This window comes from Carcharhinus amblyrhynchos, chromosome 1 (assembly GCF_965287045.1).
Source record: "Carcharhinus amblyrhynchos chromosome 1, sCarAmb.v2.hapA, whole genome shotgun sequence".
In the NCBI taxonomy this organism is placed as follows: domain Eukaryota; kingdom Metazoa; phylum Chordata; class Chondrichthyes; order Carcharhiniformes; family Carcharhinidae; genus Carcharhinus; species Carcharhinus amblyrhynchos.
The window spans coordinates 87,640,786-87,656,572 of NC_137324.1; the positions used below are offsets into that span (position 1 = coordinate 87,640,786).

General features: G+C 41.1%; 1 protein-coding gene across 4 annotated transcripts in view; it reads left to right on the forward strand.

Annotated features, from left to right (window-relative positions):
• pds5a (PDS5 cohesin associated factor A) overlaps positions 1–15,787 on the forward strand; it is a 219,673-nt gene that overhangs the window by 90,105 nt on the left and 113,781 nt on the right. For all 4 annotated transcript variants that reach the window (XM_080188570.1, XM_080188561.1, XM_080188579.1 and 1 more), the window contains exons 10-12: positions 5,414–5,508; positions 7,338–7,483; positions 15,238–15,389. In XM_080188570.1, the coding sequence (XP_080044696.1) occupies positions 5,414–5,508; positions 7,338–7,483; positions 15,238–15,389 (393 nt within the window). The remainder of the gene's footprint in view (positions 1–5,413; positions 5,509–7,337; positions 7,484–15,237; positions 15,390–15,787) is intronic.

Below are 15,787 nucleotides of genomic sequence, written 5' to 3' on the forward strand. Positions count from 1 at the left end.
GAACGGTATGCTTTTGTCTATGTAGCGCGCCAGAAGCAATACTTTTCACTGTGTATTAATACATGTGACAATAATAAATCAAATCAAAATGCTACAGTTTTCACTTAACTTCTCAGCTATTCACACAGTCTTTTCGTCTGGCAAATTTCTTTATTTCTTTTGATTTTTATCATTATGCTTGTTATTGCCTCATGCCAGAGAATTATTTCCTGCTTACCACATGCAAACATATGTTTCCCTTCCCTTCCCTTCCCTTCCCTCCATTCCTTTTCAAATGCAGCTCATCTGTACCACCTTACAGTTAGCCTTTGGAGTCCACAACCAAATAATCAAGCTAATTGTTTCCTCCATAGATACTGCCTGGCCTAAAAGATTTCCAGCATTTGTAAGTATTGCTGAAGTAATGCAGAAGTAATAGCAAATGCTGGAAATAGTCAGGTCTGATAATATCTGTGGAGGGAGAAATAGACTTAATGTTCCAGGTTAATGATCTTTGAGTATAAGGTGATTATAGGAAAACTGACTATTTTGGAATGGTGCTAAATATGTTCACAGGTAGTGAACATAAGAACATAAGAAATAGGAGCAGGAGTAGGTCATCTAGCCCTATGAGCCTGCCCCGCCATTCAATAAGATCATGGCTGATCTTAAGTGGATCAGTTCCACTTTCCTGCTTTCTCCCCATAACTCTTAATTCCCTTGTCTATCAGAAACCCATCTACCCATGACTTAAATATATTCAGTGAGGTAGCCTCCACCACTTCAACGGTAGAGAATTCCAGAGATTCACCACCCTTTGAGTGAAGGATGTTCCTCCTCAACTCCGATCTAAACTGCTCACCCCCCCACCCTTATCTTGAGGCTGTGCCCTCTAGTCCTGCTATCCTTTCTAAGTGGGAAGAATCTCTCTACCTCTACCCTATCTATCCCCTTCATTATCTTATATGTCTCTATAAGATCCCCCCTCAGCTTTCTAAACTCCAACGAGTACAGACCCAGTCTATTCAGTCTCTTTTCATAGGCTAACCCCCTCATCTCCGGTATCAGCCTAGTGAACCTTCTCTGCACTCCCTCCAAGGCCAGTATATCCTTTCGCAAGTGCGGCGACCAAAACTGCACCGAGTACTCCAGCTGCGGCCTCACCAGTACCCTGTACAGTTGCAGCAAGACCTCCCGACTTTTATATTCTATCCCCCTCGCTATATAGGCCAACATTCCATTTGCCTTCTTGATCACCTGCTGCACCTGCAAGACTGGGTTTTTGCGACTCATGCACAAGGACCCCCAGGTCCCTCTGCACCGTAGCATGCTTTTCGCCTTTTAAAAAATAATCCCTTCTACTATTATTTCTACCAAAGTGGATAACCTCACACTTGCTAACATTATACTCCATCTGCCAGGTCCTCGCCCACTCGCTCAGCCTATCCAGATCTCTCTGCAGACTTTCCACATCCTCCACGCGATTTGCTTTTCCACTCATCTTCGTGTCATCAGCAAATTTCGTTACCCTACACTCAGCTCCCTCCTCCAGATCATCTACGTAAATGGTAAACAGTTGAGGTGCCAGCACCGATCCCTGCGGCACTCCACTAGTCACCAGCTGCTAACCAGAATAGCACCCATTGATTCCAACTCTCTGCTTCCTATTAGACAGCCAATCCTCTATCCACGCTAACACCTTATCCCCAACTCCGTGCACCCTAACTTTTGCAGCAACCTTTTGTGAGGCACCTTATCAAATGCCTTTTGGAAATCTAAAAACACCACATCCACCAGTTCTCCTCTATCTACCGCACTAGTCACATCCTCATAGAAATCCAATAACTGCAACAAACACGACTTCCCCTTAACAAAACCATGCTGCGTCTGCTCGATCGAACCATTCTTTTCTCGGTGCCTTGCTGTTGCTTCTTTGATGACGGATTCTAGCATTTCTAGTGGGTTAACCATGGGATTAAAAAGGCTTTTTTGTGAAAAATCCATATTTTTGCTTGATAGGAATTTTAGTGCAGTGAAAATTTAGTTTGTATAGTCTTACTGTCATACTCAATTGCACAAGGTTATGACAGATTTTGCAATCAGTGATGTAGAGATAAGATTTGGGAGAAGCGTTCCAACCAACTAACCTTTGATCCTCTCTTTGCCACAACATTTGTACGGCTATTGATTTACTCAACTGCACCCTCACCTCCACCTCTGATGTTCCAGTACCCAATAAAGCAATAACTTTCACTCACCAAGGCCGTCAATCCTGGCATGGTCTTCATCTTTGCTCCTTTAAGTGCAAGGGATGCAGACTTGGAAAAAAACATATGACACCCTTACTAACATTAGACATCCACTGTCATATCTGAATGGACCACCTAAACACTCTCTCGGATCCCCCTCTCATCTACTAAAACTGCTCAGTACTCCACGATGAACCTAGAATGCAAAAATAATCCCCTGCTTCTTTTCTGTACGACAAAGCAACTCAGAAACCTCCTATCTCCTAGTCCTTTAACCTTGTGTTCAACAAGAAGTAAGAGGAGCTCATACATTTCTGTTATTGAGATCAAGACAGTTGAACAGCTGTCTTTGCTGCAACCCTCTCTTTCACATATCCATCTGACCAAACTTCCTTTAACACTCCCCCATGTCCCATTCCTGAATTTGCAATTTTTTTTCTATCTTTCACGAACTTACCTTGAATGTGAGCCCCACTTCCTGTTCCCTCAATTCTATTCGCACTAAATTACTGATCACCAAAGGCTCCCAAGCTAGTTGATATTGTAACCAGTGTTCTCTCTCTAGGTGTTTTCCCTGTTCTTTAAATATGCTGTCATCACCCCTCTCCTCAAAAGACTAAACTTGCCCCACCACTCTTAAGCATAAGTGACCTATCTCTAACCTCTCTTTCCTCTCCAGAAACCTTGAACGTGATGTTGCCTCCAAAATCTGTTCCTTTCTAGGAGTCATTGAGTCACAACAGTACAAAAGGGGCCTTTCAGCCCAACAAGTCTACACTGACAAAACTATACTAAACCTACACTAATTCCATTTTTCAGCAGTTGGTCCACAGCCTTGAAAGTTTATGACCTTTCAAGCGCTCACCCATGTACTTTTTAAAGATGAGATTACTACTTCAACTACCCTCTGAGACAACGCATTCCAAACTTCCGCCACCTTCTGGGTGAAAACATGTTTTCTCAAATCCCATCTGAATCTCCTGTCCCTTACTTGAAAATTATGTACCCTCAACATTAACCCCTCAACCGCAGCTTCCTATCCACCTTCCCAATACCCCTCATCCCCTCTCTGTTCACCACCACCCCCCGTGCAAAGAACACAACCTGCATCTGCCCCGCCTCTCTCCAGAGCTTGAATGCTCCAGCCCAGGCGACATTGTGGTGAATCTCCTCTGTACCCTCTCCAGTACAATCACTTTATTCCATTGGTGAGGTGACCAGAACTGCAACAATACTTCAGCTGTGGCCCAACCAAAGTTTTGTAGAGCTCCAGCATAAGCTCCCTGCTCTTATAATCTTTGCCACAACTGATAAAGACAGGTGTTCCAGATGCTGCCTTAACTACTTTATCAACCTGCCCTGCCACCCTCAGGGAACTTTGGACAAGCGCCCCAGGTCCCTCTGTTCCTCTGAGTCTTTCCCGGAACTGTGTTTGAATCTCTTCAATCAGGTTTCTGCACATACTAGAGTGCTGAAACGGTTCTTAGAATCACATTTGTGACTTTGCCAAGAACCGTTTCACACAGAATCACATTTGTGACTTTGCCGTGTGACTGACAAATGTAAACTTTCCCTTCTTGCCTTCTGTAATCTGTCTGCAGTGTTTGACATAATTGGACACACCATCCTCCTCTAACGTTCTTCCATTATCGTTCAGCTGGTTGGAAAGGTTCTCACCAGGTTCCATTCTCATCTATCCAGTCGTAACCAAAGCATCATTTGCAATAGCTTCTCTTTCTGTTTCCCCACCATTACCCCTGATGTGCACCAGGGTCTATTGTTGACTCACTCCTGTTTCCCATGTACATGATGATGCTTGGCATTGTTATTCAAAGGCAAAGTGTTAAGATTTCCAGCGTATGCTGATGGCAATTGGCTCTATGTCACAACCATCTCTCTGAACTCCTCTGCTGTTGCCAAATTGTCAAATTGCTTATCTGATACTCAGTACTGGATCAGCAGAAAATTCCTCCAATTGATTATTGGGAAGACTGAAGCCATTGCTTTTGGCCCCCATTCCAAACTCTATTTGCTTGCTACCAATGGCATTCCTCTTCCTGGCAGTGATTCAAGATTCAGTCAGTCTTTTGGAACCTTGGTATCACATATGAGCTACCATCTCTCATTTATGTCATTACTAAAACTGCCTATTTCTGCCTCTCTAATATCATTTGACTTTGCCATTTTCAGTTAATCTGATATTAAAATCCCCTCATTTCTGCCTTTGTTAACTATGGACTATACTGTTCCAATGCATGCCTGTCTGGTCTTGTGCATTTCATACTGCAGTCCTGAGGTAATCCAAAATTTACCATGTTTTAATTTGCTGCAAGTCTATTCCCCTATCATCTTTTTCCTACTGACCTACGCTGTCTCTCAGTCAAGCAATCTCTTGATTTTGAAATTCCTGCTATTGTTTTCAACTCCTCCATGGCCTCATCCCTTCCTATTTTTGTAATCTCTTCCAGCACACAACTCTCCGTTATATCTGCGCTCCTTCAAGTCTGGCCTCTTGTGCATCCCTAGCTTTAATGGCTGCATCATTGGTGGCTGCCTTTAGTCGCCTAGGACATGGGCTCTGGAATTCCCTTCCAAAACCACCTTGCCTCTCCTACCTAATTTTCTTCCTTTAAGATGCACCTTAAAGCTGATCTTTGTCCAACCTTTTTTACCATCTGACTTAACATTGATTTACCTGGCAAAATACTTTGTTTTATAAAGCTCCTTTGAAATGGCTTGTGATGTTTCGTTGTTTTGGAGGTGTTAGATAAATACAAGTTATTGAAAAATCATTTCTGATAGTGGCGCAATCTTCGTCAGTTAGCCATCTGATTCCCAATAGTGCCCAAGCAGAATTATTCCCCAGTGCCCTTTTCTGAATCTAGAGCACATTGATCAAAAATGGCTGTTGGATGGTGTCAAATTAGTTGAAGGTTGTGATCCTTGGTATGCCTTTCTTGAGCCATTTGATCGCAATGCATTCCATTGTATGTGTCATTGAGTCAATAATGTACATAATAAACATAATCTTGTTTTTTTAGCACCTGTGTTATTATATGGTTCAGTCAGTGAACAAGTCATAATTTGGCTCTTCGTTCATTTTTCATTATTTTGTGTAAACAAGGAAATAAGTTGTATGTATAAACATATTTACACAAATATCAAAAATATGTTTTTTGATATAGATTTAACGACATACATGTTCCTGTGAGGCTAGAATGTGTGAAGTTTGCAAGTCATTGTTTGATGAATCATCCAGATTTAGCCAAAGATCTTGCAGGTGAGATTTTAACCTTCAGAGTTATGCAAAATTTGCTCCCAGTGCTCATAGTTGAGGCTTGTATTTTGCACAATATTTTGTACACCTCAAAGTTGCTATCAGCTTCACTGGCGTAGTGATGGCAAACTGCTGAAGAATTTTGCCATTGTCAACACAGCAAAACACTAACCATTACCTGCCACTTTTAACAGAGGAAAGCATTGCAGAATATAAAACCGGTACTGGAATTTACTTACTCAGCAAAGCTAACAACAAAAATGTCAATGAACTATACAATCAGTTATCATGTTAAATGCACGAAAACTCTACCATTTCAATATACACACAGCAAATTGCATATGAAAGCATTGCTGACTTCCTAATTGAAAAAGCAGGAGTAACTAGTTCTGTTGACTTTAGCTATTTTGAAAAAGGTTATGACCTTCAGACACAGTTCACTCCAGTGCATGCTTCTGTCTAAAAGTGTTTGTAGTAATCCTGAATCAGGAATTGTGCATTTTAAATAAGTTTTTTTAAAAAATAGACTACTTTAGTAAGTCTGTTTATTAAAAAATAGACGAAGACATGTTTATCAATTTTCAAGGCTGCACCGGATAGGCGGTTGAAGGAATATCAGAGCCTGATGGATGAAAGAAATTAGCACTATCTGCATAATAGGGGGTTAAATGTGGATACAGACTGGTTGGCCAATTCCGCACTAACTTTTATGAATTTCGATGTCATGATCTGGTTTTATGTCAATTGCAATTTTGCTAATTTGTGCAGCTAAGTGATTTTCTTGTCTTTGTGTGACCTGATGCCATGATAATTTGTGGTCTGGTATCAATGTTGAGGTCTCATAGTGCCATTCCCTCTTGACTGTATGCCACTGTTGTACACCTCGAATGGATCTGCCCTACTGAGGTGGCAGGACCGATCAAAATTTGGTGATGGAGGAGTCTGGGGTATTGGATGAAAAATATGATCCTTAAAAGTATGACTCTGAAGCTGTGACTTGATTAATCTGTGGAGCAACTGGCAAAAATCCACAGATATTAGTGTGGTGAAATTCACAGGGTCTATTGGCCTTGGTATGTCATGTCTGGTGCCAGAGTTTAACATGATAGCTGATTGTATGGTTCATTGACATTTCTGTTCTTTACCTTGCTTAGACAGTAAACTCCAGCACAGCTTTTGTGTTCTACAATGCTTTTCTCTTAAAAGTGGACAGGTAATAGTGTTTTGCTGTGTTGACAATGGCAAAATTTTCAGCAGTTTGTCATCACTGCTCCAATGAAACTGAAAGCAGCTTCTGCAGATGTAGAAAATACTGTGGAATTCCAGATGAAGTTTAAAATGTTTCCTATAGTATGGTTTGCTATGTGTAAATACTTCAATGCAATTGGCAGGTTACCTGCTTGCTGACATATGTGTTGTTGCAAGTCCAGAGACCGCTTTGACTTCACAGCAGATTTAAGTTGTCCCTGGAAAGGGGAAAACTACATTCGGAAGTTGTTTCACTGCTGACTTCAAAATCCAGACTGTTGAATTCAATTTGCAAAAATAACAGTTATTATGGTCATTACCATTTTACATTGAACTTTGGCCCATAACTATATGAAAACTACCATTTCAATATACACACAGCCAGTTGCATATGGAAGCATTGCTGACTTTCTATTTGAAAAAAAGCAGTAACCAGTTCTATTGACCTTTTTTAACTATTTGGAAAAGGTTATGACCTTCAGACACAGGTAGCTGAATTGTTCACTCCAATGCATGTTTCTGTCTAAAAGTATTTGTAGCATCCTGAATCAGGAATCGTGTATTTTAAATGTTTTTTTAAATAGACTACTTGAAGGTCCGATCACATGACCCAGAAGAGGCCATCCGGCATGATGTCATTGTTACGATAATAACAGCAGGAAAGAAAGATCTATCACTAGTAAACGATCAACTGCTGGGCTTTGTGAGGGAGAGAACACTGGACAAAAGGGTAAGGTTTTGCATTTGCAAAGGTGTTACACGGTACTTCTGTACAGCTAAGTTATGTGTTCCATTTCTTTGCTTTGCAACAATGAGCTGTTCACTTCAAAACAAAGACTTAATCGTGTTAAATCTAAATTAATGAAAAACTGCGATACTGCCACCCTGTGGTACACAAGCCTTAAGTGTTTTATTTGCAATATTTCTATGATGGACAATTCATGGCAGTAACCACACTGGAAAATAAAATTATCATTCAAATATGTTGTGCTCCAGAAACAACTACTTTCATAACCCATACATACCAATCATAGATTTCTCAAAATCATTACATCGAACTTGGGGGTTTTGGAAGATTCAGAAACTTCCCTGCATTTTGAATTGATACATTTAGAAATATTTTAACCCAGATCTATGAGCAGGTAAAGTGACTGGCTCATTTTTTTCTTGTTCAATACCTATAAAACTGAAATAAAAATCATTACAAGTTCAGTCAAACATCAGAAATAACTTTATTACTATTTACTTATAAACTAAATGGGGTGGCATGGTAGCACAGTTGTTAGCACTGGTGCTTCACAGTTCCAGGGACCTGAGTTCGATTCCCGGCCCGGGCCACTGTCTGTGTGGGGTTTGCACATTCTCCTCATGTCTGTGTGGGTTTCCTCCGGGTGCTCCGATTTCCTCCCACAGTCCAAAGGTGTGTGGGCTAGGTTGATTGGCTATGCTAGTTGTCCGTTAGTGTCCTGGGATGCGAAGGTTAGAGGCCTTAGTGGGTATAATATGTAGCGATATGGGGGTAGGATTGTGTTCAGTGCAGACTCGATGGGCCGAAGGGCTCTTTCTGCACTGTAGGGTTCTATGATTCTTAAATAGTTTCGTTTATAAGTCTAAACTATTCAACACCGGAATATCAGGATAAAAATCTTTGCCTGTATTACCTGTTTTTTCCTTTAATGTTGTCTATTTTCCTATTCTCTTGTCCTATTTATTTACTTGAACAGTAGTGTGTTCTTTTCTACCTACTCTGTTTTCTATTAACAAGTTATATCCTTTTAGCGATGTTCACTTTGGAACTGGTAGATTTAAAACCTGACTTACTTGACCAGATTAATCTTGGATACGTCTTTGATGTGCAAACCTGGAAATTGTCAACTCATAAGTAAATTCATGTGGGGATGAACAGATCAAAAATGACAACGTTTATAATGTTTTCTTTTGGGGTTTTGTATAAACTTGTTCATGGTATATTTTAAAATAAGATCCCTTTGCCACCATGTATGTTTTATCTCTTTGAAAAGATAGAACAGAGTGTAATAAGTGGTATGACACAAGGATCAGTGCTGGGGTATCAACTTGTTACATTTGAAGCAGTCCATGTCCAAATGCAGCAAGACCTAGATAATATCCAGGCTCAGGCTGATAATTGGAAAGTAACATTCACACCACACAATTGACCGGCAATGACAATTTCCAACAAGACAAGATCTAACCATCGCCCCGTGACTTTCAGTGGCATTACCATTGCTGAATCCCCACCATCAACATCCTGGGAATAACTATTGACCAGAAGCTGAACTGGACTAGCCATATTAATACTGTGACCACCAGAGCAGGTCAAAGGCTAGGAATCCTGCAGTGAACAACACATCTCCTGACTCCCCAAAGCCTATCCACAATCTACAAGGTGCAAATCAGGAATGAAATGGAAAACTCTCCACTAGCCTGAATGAGTGCAGCTCCAGCAATGCTCAAGAAGCTTGATACTATCCAGGACAAGGCAGTCTGCTTGCTTTCTACATTGCTACCCCTTGCACAAATATTTAATCCCTCCATCACTGAGGAACAGTGGGAGCCATGTGTAAGTTCTACAAGAAACACTGTAGGAACTTGCCAAGGTTCCTTAAGCTGCACCTTCCAAACCCATGACTATTACAATCTAGTAAGACGAGCAGTAGATCCTTCAGACAGCACTACCAGGAGGTTCCCCTCTAATCATTCACCATCTTGACTGCTCAGTCAAAATCCTGGATCCCACTCCCTAACAGCACTGTGGATGTACCGATACTTCAGGGACTGCAGTGGTTCAAATAGGCAACTCAACATCACTACTGTCTCAGGGCATCTAGGCAAGAGCAATAACTGTTCGTCTAGCCAGCAATATCCATATCCCCTAATTTTTGTTTTAAATCGCTGAAGGGTTTGAAGTTATTGTTACTAAATTTGCTGATAACACAAAGATAGGTAGGGAAGTAAAATGTGAAGAAGATGTAAGGAGGCCACAAAAAATATGGGTAGATTAAGTATATGAGCAAAGATCTGGCAAATGGAGTACAATGTGGCAAAATATAAAATTGCCTATTTTGGCAGGAAAAATTAAAAATGAAGCATGTTATCTAAATGATGAGAGTTTGCAGAGCTCTGAGATGCAGTGGGATCTGGTTATCCAAGTGCATAAATTACAAAAGATTAGTATGTAGGTATAGCAAGTGATTAGGAAAGCTAATAGAATGTTATTTATTACGAGAGGAATTGAATACAAAAGAGTGGAGGTTATGCTTCAGTACAAAAGGAGATTGGAGAAATCTGAGAGTACTGTGTGCAGTATGGGTTTCCTTTATTAAAGAAAGGTACATGCACTGGAAGCAATTCAGAGACAGTTTCCCTTTGTCTTATGAGGGAAGGCCAGGCTGGCTCGGCTTGTATCTGCTTGAATTTAGAAGAGTAAGATGACTTGATTGAAACCCTTATAAGATCCTGAGAAGTCTTGATATGGTTTATGTGAAGAGAATGTTTCCATTTGTGGGAGAATCTAGTATTAGAGGTCACTGTTTTAAAATATAGCATCGCCCATTTAAGACATGAGAATTTTTTTCTCTTTGAGGGTTGAGAGCCTTTGGAACACTTCAAAAGGCAGCGGAAACAGAGTTTGAATATTTTAAAGCAGAGCTGGGTTCATTCTTGATGAAAAAGGCGTTGAAAGATTATAGGGAGTCGATGGAAATTTGGAGTTGAGGTTACGATCAGATCAGCTATGATCTTAATGAATGGTGGAGTTGGCTTGAATGGGAGAATGGCCCACTTTGAGTTCATATGAAGCAACATTGGTTTGCTTCTATTCAGTGACTAAAATGTAGTCTCGATTCGTCAGAAATTGAGTTCCTACTCACTTATTTGCTCCTAAAAATGAATGGATTGACATCTGTGAAGAAATGACAGTAGACTACCGACCTCAATAGTAATGGGAACACTTATTTCCTTCCTTGCTCCTCCCAAAGCTCAGGCATATAAAACCATTATATAGCAAGGCCCTTAAGAGGATTTTCCCTGATGGCTTTTTCTGCTGCAATCTATAAAGCAAGATTCTACATTTTGTGGTAATGGAGTTTTTTGTCAGGTAGTTTCACATAATGAAATGGTCATTGAGTTCTAGAGGAATTGGGGTGGCAACAAATGCTGGTCTGAAACTAAAGGTTTTGCTCTGCCATAGTCATTGACTTTGACTCAGCTTTTGAATGGAAATGCTCCAGATGAGTTCTTGGTTTAAGCAGACTGGTGACCACCTCAAGGACAACTTTCCACTTTTTTTTCTAGTGACATGTTTCCAACTTCAAACGAAGTACTGAAGTTGGAATTCTGACTGCCCTCGCAGGTTGATATAAAAGATCCATTTTGGCTAGGCCTATTATCGCAAGTGTGTGGCCAGCTCTGTAGGCAAGATATCCTGTTGTTTTCCCAATTCAGTATCATTGAGTTCGATTCAGTATGAGAATTGAGAAAGAAATGCTAATTATATTGTGGTATTTTCTCCTAGTATCCCCTGGTTTTATGTCAACTATTTTACTCGTTATTACTCGGGAGCCAAGTCAAGTAATGCCTCCTCTCTGGTTGCAGTAGAAAGAAAATGTATTGAAATAATATAACATCTTTCATGACCTCAGGACATCAAAAAGTATTTTATAGCCAATGAAATACTTTTGAAGTGTAGTCATTATTGTAATCTAGGAAAAGCAATATATCGATTGGAGGAGGAGGAGAAAGTGGGTTCCCGGACACGCGTCCTTTGTTTGAATACAGGGGAATACGGTAGGATGAGAGAAGAATTGGAGAATGTGGACTGGGAGAGCGCGTTGGAGGGAGGGTCTGTTGAGGAGCAGTGGAGGATCTTTAAGGAGATCTTTCTTGGTGCTCAGCAGAAATTTATTCCGATGGTCAAAAAGGATAGTAGGAGGAGAGGTAATAAGCCGTGGATAACGAAGGAGGTGAAGGAAAGTGTTAAACTAAAAGCGGAGGAATTTAGAGTAGCTAAGAGTAGTGGGCGAGAAGAGGATTGGGAGAGGTTTAAATGTCAACAAAGATTGACAAAGAAGTTGATAAGGAAGGGTAGGAGAAACTATGAAGCTGGGCTAGCGCTTAACATAAAAAAGGATAGCAAGAGTTTTTATAAATATATAAAAAGGAAGAGGCTGGCTAGGGTGAATGTTGGTCCTTTAGAGGATGAGAAAGGGGACCTAGTGGTAGGGGATGGGGATATGGCTAAGGTATTGAATAACTTTTTTGTTTCTGTCTTCACAGAGGAGGATGTGAATAATTTGCCAGGTGTTAGCGAAGGAAAGGTGGTAGGACTGGAGGGTCTTAATGACATTACTGTTACTAGAAAGGCGGTGCTCGACAGACTGGAGGGGCTGATTGTGGACAAGTCCCCAGGACCGGATGGAATGCATCCGAGGGTTCTGAAAGAAATGGCGGAGGTGATAGTGGATGCCTTGGTGGTTATTTTCCAAACGTCGCTGGATTCCGGGGAAGTGCCGGATGATTGGAAAACGGCTAATGTTACGCCGTTGTTTAAGAAGGGTGCCAGGCAAAAGGTGGGGAATTATAGGCCGGTTAGTTTAACGTCTGTGGTGGGTAAAATGTTAGAATCTGTCATTAAGGAGGAAATTGCGAGGCATCTTGAAGGGAATTGCTTGATAGAGCAGACGCAGCACGGTTTCATTAAAGGGAAGTCGTGTCTGACAAATTTACTGGAGTTCTATGAGGATGTGTCTAGGGCGGTGGATAGAGGAGAGCCGGTGGATGTGGTCTTTCTAGATTTTCAGAAGGCGTTTGACAAAGTGCCTCACAAGAGGTTATTGCAGAAGGTCGAGGGACATGGAGTTGGGGGTAGGGTGTTAGCGTGGATAGAGGATTGGTTGTCAAATAGGAGGCAGAGAGTGGGGGTCAACGGGTGCTATTCGGATTGGCGGATGGTGACTAGTGGAGTGCCCCAGGGGTCGGTGCTGGGGCCTCAGCTTTTTACCATTTATATAGATGATCTGGAGGAGGGAACCGAGTGTAGAGTGTCGAAATTTGCTGATGACACCAAGATTGGGGGAACGGCAAATTGTGCGGAGGGTGTGGAGAGTCTGCAGAAGGATCTAGATAGGCTGGGCAAATGGGCCAGGAAATGGCAAATGGAATTTAATGTTGGCAAGTGTGAGGTCGTCCACTTTGGTAGGAAGAATGGTAGGAAGGACTATTACTTACGGGGCGAAAAACTGCAGCAGGCGACGGTGCAGAGGGACCTCGGGGTCCTTGTGCATGAGTCGCAAAAACCCAGCTTGCAGGTGCAGCAGGTGGTCAGGAAGGCGAATGGGATGCTGGCCTTCATAGCGAAGGGGATTGAATATAAAAGTAGGGAGGTCTTGCTGCAGCTGTATAGGGCATTGGTGAGGCCGCAACTGGAGTACTGTGTGCATTTTTGGGCGCCGCACCTGCGCAAAGATATTTTGGCCTTGGAGGGAGTGCAGAGGAGGTTTACTAGGCTGATACCGGAGTTGAGGGGGTTGAGCTATGAGGAGAGGCTGAATAAACTGGGCTTGTACTCGTTAGAGTTTAGAAGAATGAGAGGAGATCTCATTGAGACGTATAAGATGATGAATGGGATGGATAGGATAGAGGTGGAAAGACTCTTCCCGCTCAAAAAAGACAATAGGACTAGGGGCACAGCCTCAAGATAAAAGGGGGGCGGTTTAGAACGGAGTTGAGGAGGAACTTCTTCACTCAAAGGGTGGTGAATCTCTGGAATTCTCTGCCCGTTGAAGTGGTGGAGGCTACCTCGCTAAATATTTTTAAGACGCGGGTTGATGGGTTTTTGATAAGAGAGGGGATTAAGGGTTATGGGGAGAGGGCGGGAAAGTGGAACTGAGCAGCGACAGATCAGCCATGATCTTATTGAATGGCGGGGCAGGCTCGAAGGGCTGGATGGCCTACTCCTGCTCCTATTTCTTATGTTCTTTTTTTTTATGATTGAGAAAGCAACTGTGAACACCCTCTTGAAACAAAATTTATGTTCCATTTTTGGATAATTAAAATCTCTCAAATTAATTGTCAAAATCCTCATTTTCAATCTTTTATGCAATTTTCTTTGGATCATTGAATTACATAACTGATCTCTTGGTTTCGTTGAGTTTATCCACATGGATTCCATTTTAAATCTTTATTCTCCAATGCTTTATATTATGTGCTGTTACAGCTAATTGTGAAAAAATAGTTGTTGACTTTAGAATTTGGAATTTAATCTTTTAGGTGGCATAAAACAGCTGCCTTTTATTCGAAAATGTTGATTTTAGGGACTGGTAAGTTTAGTAAATATGTTGCCTCAGCTTTTGCAATCTATGGAAAATTTTTTGTAGAGGACAATGAATGGACATGAGGTAGGTATGCCGCTAGAAAATTTGTGAGTGAGTCAATTAGTTTTCACTAAACCTAAGCCATTTTGACTTGTGGTTTTGTGCATTCTTAAACTGGTCCAATATATACTTATTTGTGAGATTTCTATTTTGGAGGATATATTATGATCTGCACTTTCATTTAGTATTTAGCTGAGCCAAATATTTAATGAAATATCTCAGCCTTATCCTGTTCATGTTGTGACTAACCCCTAGGTATACATACAAATATATATATATATATAAAAAAATTTCTGATAGCTTAAGAGAAGCATTTTATTGCTGCTGCTAGTGGTGAGTTTGACAGCTTATCACCTTTTCTTTGTAAACTTGCCTTCCATTTGCATGCACAGGCTCAACAAATGAGGATGATGATTCTTGGCAATCTCACTTTGCCTCAGTACAACCATGAGAAAGTATTGCCATGCTGCCCTAGTCAAGAAACGAGGAAAATACTACACTGACCAATCTGCAGAATGGTGTTGCTGTTTTATTAAGTGTATTTGAACTGCCATTTATTCTCTCCCCCTGCCGCCCCCCACCCCACCTCTCTGATTTGGTACTTAATATTTCATTGCATGTAATCCTGATTGTGAGGCTCGCTTTCTCAAAGGAACTGAGTTGTGTTTCTGCTAGAAGAGAGCACAAGACCACAAAACACCAATGCCAATCTCAAACAAACAATAGTCCCTTCTTTTGAACAACTAGTTAATCTCTGTGTGGTGGTTTGATTACAATAGTAGAACTAGATCGGACTGCAAGTGTACCACAGATTTATCTCCAGAGAAAAGATGGATAGGCTCAGTTGTTCTGCTCCTACAAAGCTCAACTATTCTGCACAGGTAGGGAACAATGGTAGAGATGTCCTCACCAGACTGCATATATTTTCTGGCTGTCAATATAAAGACACCTATGGACTTGGCAATGCAGTCACTTATCCAACAGAGCCAACTGAAAGAGTATCTTCGTGTAATTAGGGGGAAAACGTCATGAATACAACAGAAATATGTTTTTATCTGACTGATGGCTTTCATTTATCTTTTGTATTTTTAAGTGGCGAGTGCGGAAAGAAGCAATGATGGGCTTGGCCCAGCTATACAAAAAGTACTGTCTTCATGCTGAGGCTGGGAAAGAGGCTGCTCAAAAAGTGAACTGGATCAAGGACAAACTCCTGCATATCTATTACCAGAACAGCATTGATGACAAGTAGGTTGAGTTGCACATTTTGAATTGCAAAATAAAAAGTGTGCAACAGCTATGGGATAATGGTTGATTTTAAAATGTATATAATTTAGAAAAAGGGTTGTTATCTTACCATATCGCAATTGAAGACATGACTTTGCAACAAGACTTGGATTGTTGTACATTGTTATTTGACCAGTGTTTCCGAGCTCAGCATTTTGACCTATGCCATAGGACTTGAGACTGTTTCATGCTCACTTTTGTCCCCCATTCCCAACTCCTTTAATTACTTGCTTGGATTAGAAATAAGAACTTCTGTCTGGATTAGTTTTTTTAAGTAGTATTTGGGGAAAAAAAATTTCATGGGACATGATTGTCACTGAATGGGCCAGCATTTCTGGTGACTATCCTTGGCTGCCCTT